Raw genomic sequence first — 10855 nt, 5'->3', positions numbered from 1 at the left:
CTCGTCAAGGTGCTACACGTGGCATGGCATTCGATTCACCTCGCGTCCAGACTCCACAAGACAGAGATGACCGAGCACGTTGGACGTGACCAAAGCGAGCGTGTCGTGACTGCTCAGGCACGTTGCATGCAAAAAAAACATTTCTACTATCCAAGCGTGCCCCCAACTCGCTCGACGAACTTACTCGTTCACCTTTGTCAGCTGAAGAAACAACAACCTAATTATAAACAAAGGTACGAGGTTTGCTGGTCGCTTCTACTCAGGTTTCAATAAATAACTACTTGGTTATAAGGTATCACTGAAACTCCCTCCGACACCAATTATGCACATATGCACAGTCTCAAATGCTATGATGTGACGTTGTTCGTCCATGTCAAACCGCTAAATCGTCAGGTTAAATATCCCGTCCATCCTTCTACAGCTATGCTTGTTTTCCATCATCCCATCCCATGCCCATTACGTTCCTGCCCGCCATACGACCACGACGCCTGTGGTGTGTGCTCCTGCGCCACCACGACGGCTTAACCCCAAACTTTTTTGTGAAGAAACACGCTCCAACCCTGCTGAATCTGCACAACACACATTCAAGATCTGGGAGGTATCTCGGAGAGATCAAGCCCCATGCCTCACGTGGGTTGAGGTGCAGGTGTGTTTTTGCTCATGCCAGTGCTGAACACGAGAGATTTTCAGGGTCGGGTTGAGCGGATGCAAAACTCGTAAACCGTGTGGTTCACGAGTTGTACTCAGGTGAGAGTGAGAGAGAGAAGAGAGATATCGCAAATGTCCACCCCAAACTCCAGCCAAATTCCTTTATGGTTCGTTTCCTCCATTCTTGGGTTTCCCCATCCAATGTTTCTCATTCGTGTGTCTTATGCCTTCCTTGCACTTATACCATTTTTGACGTATGCCTCTGCAACGCTGATGCCGGTGCCTGATCCTGACCCTGCTCCAACTTTGACCTTGGCATTCACCTTGGCCCTGGCATGCATGGCAGCAGGATAATGGGAGAAGGAGAAATTGGACCAATCTCGATGACTCCTTGTCGGCCTCGAGACCTCGACGACCTTGGCCAACTTCTTCTGAGGTTTGTCGTAGGTGAAGACATCTTCAAAGTCAAAGTCTTGGGATGACAGATCGAAGGCGTCAAAGCTGGCCTTGTCGAGCAACTCTCGCTCGTCTTCGGACAAGGATGTCTGGGAGCTGGCACTGCGGGCATAAGGGATGAGCTGAACTTTGGGAGACACGGTGAGAGAGATGGGAGATATTGAGGTCTGTGAGGATGTGGAGGAGGATGAAGGTTTCCGAGGGAAGGGGTAGCCGGACTGTGACGAGAGCGAGGTTGGACTGTGAGGGGGGGACTTGTCAAAGGATGCCATGGCTCCGATTTGGACGTCCCACGATGTCAGCCAGGCGTTTCAGTTGGACGTCGGTGAAGGCGATGGTATTGATCGAGATATAGTCAACGTCAATTGCAGCACTGGGCTCTCGCTCTAGGAGCGAGGATGTGATGTTTTGCACCAGAAGCGGCCCAGATGGGTGCTGCCTGCAAACGGTGAGGGCAAGGGTGAGTGTGAGGTCGATGCGGTACACACTTTACACAGGGACGCGAATGAGATGTCTGTTTCGACGTCACGGGTGTTTCGGATGCTGGGCAGAAATGTGCAAATGGGCCGTCTCCACGTTTTCGGTCTTGGGCGTTGCTGCCTGGGGAATCAATATGCGGAATGTCAACAAGGATGATGTTCTCGTAAGGAGGACTAGACGGTGATACGGTGGGAAATGTCTGGTTCCTTATATTGCCACGATGCAGGATCAGTGCTGGATGCGCCAAACGATAAAGATTTAGTCGACTCGGTTGTGTGCAGGGGAAAAAAACACGTCAAGCCATTCTACGAATCCATTCCTGCCATCGAGACCTTTAAAGGAGTCGATGACAGCCCATGTGTCATGTTGAATGGCTATGGCGACATCGGAGGATAAAATGATGGCCCGGTGCACGAATGAAGAGGCCCACCCCCCACAATTTTGTGCCCGCAACCGCCTAGTCTTGCGTATCTTCTCAGGTCGAAGGTGCTCGAAAATCCTTGTCGACTTATGACTCGTTCGTCAACGTGCTCATTCAAGGTGCTCAGGTCTCACAAAAGTTTGGAAATGGCGGCAATGGGGCGCCAGGTTGCGTTGTCCAAATCATTCAATGGCATCAAATAAATGGCGTCGTTTCGGCCCCGCAATTGCTCATTGGTTCCTTGTTCACTTGCCTCGCGCTCATTCCAGGTGTCCTCATCAATTGTCCTCAGAAAAACGTCAAAACGCGCATGCGGGCCTTGAGTAAGGGCGACGATTCGGTGGTGACATGCTGCCTGTGGCCCTGTGGTCCTCACCGAATCCACAATATGTGTTAGTCATAATTGTCTAGGATCTTGCAATTGCTGCCATCGTCCTCTTCCTTCTCTGTGGCATGACCGTGGTGCCATGGATGCCTCTCGGTCGCCGACCCATGGACTTTCACTCGTTATTGGTCTGTTACTTTTTTGCCTGGGTTCGTGGGTTGACCTTGATCCCAGACTGGCACACTCAATAAGACGGTGGGCATGACTGATCTCACTCTGCAAAATTTTGACTTGCACGTGTTTGCATCCCTAAATCTGTCTTGCAATTTTGTTCTCTTTGTTATGAGGCCATTTATTTAAGCTTCGTCTTGTTCATTGCCAGACGACTTTCTAATGCACGGTGGCGTTCTGCAATATTCTGCAAGCCATGGCTAATCAAAGCCACACGGACACATGGTCAAGACTAACACCACTATCTTGAACAACTACCGACAGGAATGTAAGTACAAGAATGTAGGGACACAATCCGCCAAGAAAACTCCGATCTGGTCGGAGGAGAAAAAGTGGCCCGCTTTGCCTGACGAGGCTGCTTGGTTTCACGCTTTCTCGAGGTATGACCCGTCATTATCTTTAAACGCCTCGCCTTGCTTTGGGGGTATCGAAAACATGGAGAAGAACTCGTCCTCTCACCAAAAACTGCAACTTTGTACATTATGATACAATAGCGCCTGAAATCTCGTGCTCAAGGCTCAGGCCTCTGCCCTGGCCCCGGTCACCCCGCCCCAACATTCTCGTACTCTTGACCGGATGGCGCCATTTCTTGGGTGCTTCGACCATCTGACACGCCATTTCTTTCAGCCTTGACTGCCCTCAGACGGCTGCTCACGCTGCTGATCCTACTCGTGAATCCCAGGCTTCTTCTTGTGTTGGATGGCCGTGCATTGCCCTGGCCGTCTGGAGTAGCATCGATCGGACTGGATGACACCGCTGGAACAATGGTGATTCGTCCCCACGGCTCCTTTGCATTCAATGGCGCGGCGTTGGGAGCTCCTACGGTGCTGCTGGGCGAACCGTATTTCCGTCTTGATATCAGGTTGGTGGACAGATTGGTGGGCATCGTACTGCGTGTGACCGGAGGGGTTTCGAGTGTGGAAGGAAGTGGGTGTTGTGCTGTGTATTCTCGAGAATAGGCTGCACGGTCTCGGGCCAACTGACGATATGCGCCCAGCTCGGTCATTGCCCGGCTGACTGGTCGCACCGATGGACTCGCTTCTTCATCGTCGGTAGCACCATCTAGATAGCCATTCCGTCGGGTCCGCAAAGAGGTGGATGTTCGACCAATTCTGGAGGAGGCAGAGCCTTGATTCACAACAGAAACAGCAGGAGGAGTCTGATAAATAGTTTCTCCGGCTGGCTGGTGGCTGACATTCGACGCCATCGGTATACTAGTCCGACGTCCGTCGAGTCGCGAATGCACCCTCGAGATCACTGGTACTCTTTCGCTCGCGTCATTGCTGTATCCTCGATTTCGAAACCCTCCAACTTGGACCTGATATGCGTCTCTGCTGCCAGGTCGTGTGATAGGTGCCGATGCCGGCTTCTGATCGGCCAACATGGCTATAGCAAGCTCGGTCAGACTTCTGCACATGCTCTCGGTGCGGCGACGGATTTGTCGTTCGGTGGCGGAGGAAACGCCAATGGTGCTACCTCCCCCACTGTGCCCCTCTGAAGTCATCATCATTGACAATTGTAATGCATCCTGAGCAGTGGCCTGCAGCTTTTGATAGACTTCACTGCTGAGAGAAGACTTTGCATTTGCCAAGGCCTCGTGGAGCAGCGGATGGACCTGACTCGGGATACCTTCAATGGCAGACGTTAGAGCAGGCACGGCAGCTTTGTTCTTGGGAGACGATGACATAGTTGTGGCAGCGGTGGTGGCGGTCTTTGGTCGATCCGACGACGTCATGGCGGCGGCTGAGGACGGTGGGAGTTTGCCGGTGAGCTCCAACTTGCGAATCCTCGACTTCAAGTCGTCAAGTTCATCCCAAACTGTGGATGGGGCGGTGGTGGATATGGTGGACTCGGTGGCATTGTGGTCGGGAGGATGTGAACGATCGAGAAATGTCGAGTCTGAGACTAGTCGGCTGTTGCGGGCGGTGGATGGACGCGGCCTGCTTGAATCTGTGTTGGCGTTGGAATATCGTCGAGACAAGGCTCTGCGAGGATAATCACTTGGTGCATTGCTTTGCGTCTCCTGGGTAAGTGAGATATGGGGCCCACGGATAGTGGCATCCTGTTGGTGTGTTCGTGTAAGGCTTCCCGGGACTTGTTGGCCTAGTGACGCTCTTTTGGAGTAGTAATTGAGGGCATCAGAGCGAGCCGAAAGGCTGGCCGTGTCGAATTGGGACTGTACTGGAGAAGATTTGAAGCTTGTAGAGGGTCGATTGCTAGTGAAGAATGGGAGAGATATTCGTGAGCGTCTTTTGTCGGGTTGGAAGTGATCTGGTCCCGCTCGAATTGCGTCTGCTTTGGCAATATTCAAAAACAAATCATCACTCTTGCGGTCATCACTGCTCGAGCCTTTGCTATCATCCTCGGCGATGGTGGGTTTTAGGTCTTGGGCGTCAAGGTTGTCGTTTCCGTCAGCACTGGTGGAGTCGGCCTGGGTCATGGGGCTGCTTTTGCTCATCATTGACACGGGGGTCAGTGGAGTCTGAGCTGGGACCGACTCTACGAACTGGGGGATGGAGGAGCTGGCTGTTTTCAGCTGGCCGTGGGAGGAGTCGGCGATGGGAGGAGTCGCGTTTTCGTGCTTCACGGGGAACATGGGTGAGGGGAAGAGATCAGTTGCTGTAGGCCGGTCATGAGGTTTGGTAGAAGACGCGTCACTTTGGGCACCCGTGTAACCTGAGCTTGGTCGCGTACTGTTGCGCTCGACGACACGAGGGCGGTCCTGAGAAAGAGTGCGTTGAGTACTATACGACGCAGGAGGACCACACGAAGTCTCGACTCCGTGACTAGAATTCGAAGCGGGCGGCTTCTTCTTTTGAGGGGAGCGTTGTAAAGGGACAGTGTTGGCTCGCTGCAAGGGGTGAGGGGAGGAGGAGTGGTCTTGGTTGGGAGGAGACGGAAGGTTCTTGTGTGAGGGAGGTGGTTGGAGTGGAAGGTTGTTGGATAGGAGAGGGACTGGTGGTTGAGGATTCGAGGTGAACTTGTGCATGTGTGAAGAGGTTGAGTTGGGGATGGAAATAGGATTTGAGGTTAATTTGGGCTTCTTGCGGAGTGGCAGCGGCGCGCGAGGGTGAGGAGGGTGAGGAGTCAGGTGGTTCTGGCGCTGGTACTGGTGCTGGCACTGGTGAACTTGAACATCGTCATGGCTCTTGTTGACTAGGATAGAGCCAGTTGGGCTTGGGCAAGAGTGGGAATGATAATGATGTGGGTAAGGTAAGGGCGTTGGATTGACACCTGCAATATGCACGATAAGATCATGATCAAGATGTGAAGCAGTGGGATGCAGGCTGGAGTTGGAGTGGTGGAGGGAAGCGTGGACACTGTGAGCGTGGTTTCGAACTTGGGTGGGCACGACACGCTCCGTCTGTCTCGGTGGTTGTGAGTCTGACAACGGAAGTGCGTCGCGGGGATGCTGGGCGCAGCCTTCCAAGGGCGACTTGACCGGACGGGCGTGGGCGTGCCTGACGTTGGGCAAGGCCATGAGGTACTGGATAGCCAGGATGGGACAAGACTGACGATCAAGCCAATATTGGATCCCTGTTTAGCTGGTTCGCTTGTCAATGGTGAAAAGAACTGCGGCGACCCTTGTCTCTGCCAAATCTCAGGGTCGTCCAGGCCGGCGACTCCTCACTGAGAGAGAGAAAAAGTCGACCTGTCGACGCTCGAGGGGTTCGACGGTGGGAAGGGTGGGTTTTACTCGGACAGTGGGCAGATGCGAGACTTTATTTACTCGAGGACAAGGTGTCGTCTACGGGTAGTCCAGACATGGGCCACTGAACACGATACATGATCGACCTCCGGACCACATCGCTACGTTAAGCGTTAGTTGTATGCTCGGTAGGTAGCTGGCGAGCTTGGTGGATGTGACGAGATTTTTAATTTGGCACCAATGGAGGCTCTGTCACCTAAAGCGCAATCCAGTAGTATCTGATTGTATAGAGATTGACCTCTGTGCTCAAGATGGTTTCTGGAGCATTTTGCACAGTTTCCAGCGGCAACCACGACCGTAAAGCACGGGACAATCTTGAGGAACGCTGGGTGGGAGAAGAAGAGGATAAGAGCAAAAATTCCATATTGATTGTGTGATTGTCAAATGAGTTTCAAAATCACCAGGGGTGGACATGAGCTTAAGTGGAGGTGGTGCATTAGGTGGCGGCCGCTAATGTCACAGATGTGCTCGAACCCCCAGAAGGGCCGAGATCACTAACAAATGTGCTCCATGTTCAGTTACCTCCAAAGCCCGAGGCCCTGAGTTAGGAATTGTACCTGTTCATCGTCCTCCAAGCCCCTGAAACTCTCTGCCCCCGGTTCTTCCCCTGCCCCCTCGTCGGGACGAGCCTGGTCTCCTTTGGTGACATTTGCCGCATGATTGTTATTATCACCGTTCCTCAACCCTCTTCCTGCTCTTCAAGATTCCATTTTTCGACGTACGGAGTATAGTTTTGATTTTGCTGCACTTGGACCCCACCTCTGACATATTACCCAGACCGCATGTACCTTTGTAAGCGACATTCCCGCCTGTGTTCGATAAGGTACATACAGTACGGAGTAGGTGTTCGAGAGAATGCGGGACTTCGGATGTGCTCCTTCTCCACACGAGAAGCATGACTCATCTCTCTGTCTTCTCACGTGCAGGAACATGAGTGTCACCTGTCAACAAGGAAGGTCCAACCCAACGTCATAAGCACCACCACGACCACCACCATCGTTCTTTCTGTTTAATCTTATCTCTATGAAAGTCTGTTTTCAAACGAAGAAAGTCTGACTCAAGTGCATAATGACTCCCTTCAGGCGCAACTTCCTGGTATTCCCCTTCGCACTTTCCCCGAATCTTGTGCCACTCTGAAAGAATTCAAGCCCCGAGAAGCCATCGAAGACTCAACATCACCGTGGATTCTGATAATCGCGCCCATCATTAGCCCAGATCATCGTCGTATTCATCTTCCTTCAGTTATCCCATGGCATCGAGGCGGGTCAGGATAGTGTGCATCTCAGATACCCACAACCAGACACCAAAACTCCCACCTGGTGATATCCTGATCCATGCCGGAGATTTGACCAACCAAGGCTCCTTCTCTGAACTTCACAAGACCTTCACTTGGCTTCAACAGGCAGATTTTCAGATCAAGATCCTGATTTGCGGCAACCATGATATTACTTGTGACGCCACCTTCTACGAGCAGTACGTAGGCTATTTCCACAATAAGAAGCCGGAAAGCTCCCAACAAGTTGAATTCCAAGTCACGTGATATCTAGGTGTGACTAGATATCAGTGAAGTAACGACAGAGTCAACCGAGGAGTCATAAGGATAGTCAGTTACGACTATAGAGTGAAGGAATAGCTACGCACTAAGGGACGTGTCACAGACCTATATAATCAGGATCTGTCGTCCCTTACTTTCATAGAAAATCATCACACTTGTACCCTAGGCTTATAGCTTTCAACTCAACAGTGCATTGATCTCCTCCAGTCAGATTCTAGTATTGTTTATCTCCGTCATGAGGCAAAAGTTATCACCCTGAGATACGAGGATGATACGACTGCCCAGCTCAAGATCTTTGGTTCTCCTTATTCTCCAGCCAAAGGATTCTGGGCGTTTGGCTATCCACCGGAAAGAGCATCTCAATTGTGGGAGCAAATTCCTCTCGAAACTGATGTTGTTGTCACTCATACTCCTCCCAAATTTCATCGTGACGAATCTGGCAAGCATGGAGCCTCGGGCTGCGAGCAGCTTCGTCAAGCCCTTTGGCGTGTTCGGCCGCGCCTCTCTGTCTGTGGACATATCCATGAAGGCTATGGTGTGGAGATAGTCACTTGGGATTTATCTTCTGCCAATGTCAAGTTCAAAGAGAGCCATGTTAAGCGGTGCGAGGAGCCACCTCCTCTGAGCAAAAAACAGTTCGTGGTTGACCTGTCAAACAGGAGAAGATTTCGTGCACTTCTGAATGACGGCAGCGTAGGCAGCATGACCGAGCCCTGCAACACCACCCTGCAGCCTGAGACGCGACATAGATCTCCGATCCAAGGTTTGCTCCCCGATGTTCCATCTCCCGCAAAATACCCCTTTCCTGATGCCCACAAGGCACAGTGTCCGATCTCGAATGCACCGGTTGCAGTGAAGGCCACAACCGAGTCACACGGTACATACGGACAGGGCGGCCCTCTGTCCAGCTGTCGCGTTGATCAAGAAGCTATCTGTGGGCGTCGAGGTAGACAAGAAACTTGTGTGGTCAATGCCGCTTACACGGCTACCAATTGGCCACATAGAGGAGGCAAAAAGTTCAACCGTCCTATTGTTCTCGACATGGAGATCCCATTGATTCAGTAGATAGGGATTAAACTCCTTCATGCAAAAACCACAGCTACATCCATTCATGACTAGATCTCCTCGACGCCACACCACTCTGCAATAAACAACGCCATGGCCACAGTAACGCGTTTCAAGCTCTTGATACTGACCCACTCGTCGAACCCGTGCACACTTTCACCAATGGGTCCATAACACAATGACGGAATGTTATCGTACAAGACATGGATTCTCGAGTCGAGATATGCACCTGAGAAACCGGTGGCCAACTCCTCGCCGGTAGCTAGCTGGTGGGCTTTATGAAGCACCTTCTCCGCCTCGCTACCTGGCTGAAGCACGTAGCCCTCGGCGAAGAAGCCGTTCCAGGTCACCGTCGGCGTGTTCTTCCTCAAGAAAGCGTCGGTGTTGGCGAAGTCGGCCACCTGCTTCTCAATCTCCGCCGCCGCATCTTTGGCATTGGTTCCGGGATAAATGGCAATGCGACAGTCGACTCGGCACCATGCAGGGACCGAAGAGGCCCAGTCCCCGGCGTTCATAATGGCAATGTTGAGATCTGGAAGTCACAAACGTCAATAGTTAGATCAGAATAGAGAAGCATTACACAACTCACTGAGAGGGTGTTTCAATTCGCCAACATGAAGTTCGATCCCGACCTTTCTTGCGTTCCAGTCCTCTTCGAGTTCCCGCAAGGCTCCAATGACTCTCCAGCACGCATCAATGGCATTTGTTCCGTTGCCCATCTCTCTTACATGGACGGGAATCCCTCGAACCTCGACTTGGAACCAGAGCACGCCGACGTTGGCTCTGGTCAGTTGCTCGTTGGTTGGCTCTGGAACCAGCGCAGCGTCAGCCTTGTACCCTTTCAGGTGAGTCATCATGGTCCCGTTGCCGGTGGATTCTTCCTCGACAACAGCCTCCAAGATGACCTCGGAGGCAGGCTGTAGTCCAATTGAACGCAAAGAATCCAAGGCCCATACATTGGCCGCCGCTCCCGCTCTCATATCCGCCGACCCACGACCATAGAGTTTGTCACCGTCAATGCGACCGCTGTAGGGCTCATCAGTCCACAGATCCAACGGGTCTAGTGGCACGACGTCAATATGGCCATTGAGGATCAGGCTTTTGCCTTCCGGGGCCTGCTTCTTTGGTTTATGCACTCCGACAACCACTGGTGCGTGCGAATGTGAGGCGCTGAACTTGCCAGCACCTTCGTGTCCGGCCAGAGCTTCGGGATCCATTTCGATCTTGACCGGAGAATACCCCCGCGAGGCATATTGCTCAAAAACCCAGTCTTGAACGGCAAACTCGTCTCCTCTCTGGCCTCCGAATTGGATCAGCTTTTGGGTATATTGAATCTGAGCATCAAAATTGGCCGAGACAGAGTTAGTGATGCGTTCGACGAGCTCTGGGGTTAATGGAGCCATTTTCTGTCTACGTCGGTCTGAACACCGATTGAGTTATCGTAGATAAGAGGTATCGTGGGTTTATATCAATCAAGGAGTGCAGTGACGTGGAAACAGAACTTGGACAGGCGTCAGAATGGGGAGTTCTTTGCTGCTGGCAGAGAAGAGAGTCTAGGATTATGAAGGATAGATGGCTACTATATGTTGATCCAAATCTTAAAGAGACAAGATGGACAATCGCCATTGCCTCGCGTGGTGTCGGTTCCACGCGACCCAATAATACCCCAAACTCCAGCTGTAAGTTGCCTCTGGGATGTACTCCGTAGGCATCGATTCAAATCCACCCGGTTTGCGCTGTCATAAATAGGCCAATTAGATGAAGTTGCGCCGAAAAGGCACGACCCGGAGGACCCCGCATGATTGGCATCGTCAACCGCTACCACTCTCCAACCGTCCAGAAGTTGACTCCAAGGCTTGGGCCCGGCGGAGGACTTCTCCGATCAGAGCAAACACATCAGAGCAAACATGCTCGAAACGTGTTGGGAGCCGTTGGATTCTCAGTGTGCAGTCAGTAAAGTTCATT

At 52.0% G+C, this 10855-nt stretch overlaps 4 protein-coding genes across 4 annotated transcripts; 1 reads left to right on the top strand and 3 right to left on the bottom strand.

Moving 5' to 3' along the window:
* Positions 1-3: 3 nt before the first annotated feature.
* Positions 4-2251, bottom strand: PV10_09044 (uncharacterized protein). The gene has a single exon (XM_016374148.1). The coding sequence runs from the start codon at positions 1374-1376 to the stop codon at positions 870-872; it is 507 nt and encodes a 168-aa protein (XP_016219692.1). The 5' UTR covers positions 1377-2251; the 3' UTR covers positions 4-869.
* Positions 2252-2675: 424 nt separating this feature from the next.
* PV10_09043 (uncharacterized protein) lies at positions 2676-6235 on the bottom strand. The gene has a single exon (XM_016374147.1). The coding sequence runs from the start codon at positions 6040-6042 to the stop codon at positions 3103-3105; it is 2940 nt and encodes a 979-aa protein (XP_016219691.1). The 5' UTR covers positions 6043-6235; the 3' UTR covers positions 2676-3102.
* A 1284-nt stretch (positions 6236-7519) lies between these two features.
* On the top strand, positions 7520-8890 carry PV10_09042 (uncharacterized protein; the record flags this gene model as incomplete). The annotated part of the gene is made up of 2 exons (XM_016374146.1): positions 7520-7747; positions 8015-8890. 2 exons carry the CDS (start codon positions 7520-7522, stop codon positions 8888-8890), a joined length of 1104 nt encoding a protein of 367 aa, XP_016219690.1.
* A 50-nt stretch (positions 8891-8940) lies between these two features.
* Positions 8941-10293, bottom strand: PV10_09041 (uncharacterized protein; the record flags this gene model as incomplete). Its single annotated transcript, XM_016374145.1, has 2 exons — positions 8941-9422; positions 9480-10293. 2 exons carry the CDS (start codon positions 10291-10293, stop codon positions 8941-8943), a joined length of 1296 nt encoding a protein of 431 aa, XP_016219689.1.
* Between the last annotated feature and the right edge of the window lie 562 nt (positions 10294-10855).

Source organism: Exophiala mesophila (genome assembly GCF_000836275.1).
Source record: "Exophiala mesophila strain CBS 40295 unplaced genomic scaffold supercont1.7, whole genome shotgun sequence".
NCBI lineage: Eukaryota > Fungi > Ascomycota > Eurotiomycetes > Chaetothyriales > Herpotrichiellaceae > Exophiala > Exophiala mesophila.
The sequence above is the reverse complement of the archived record's forward strand: the minus strand, read 5'-3'. Positions and strand labels throughout refer to the sequence as shown.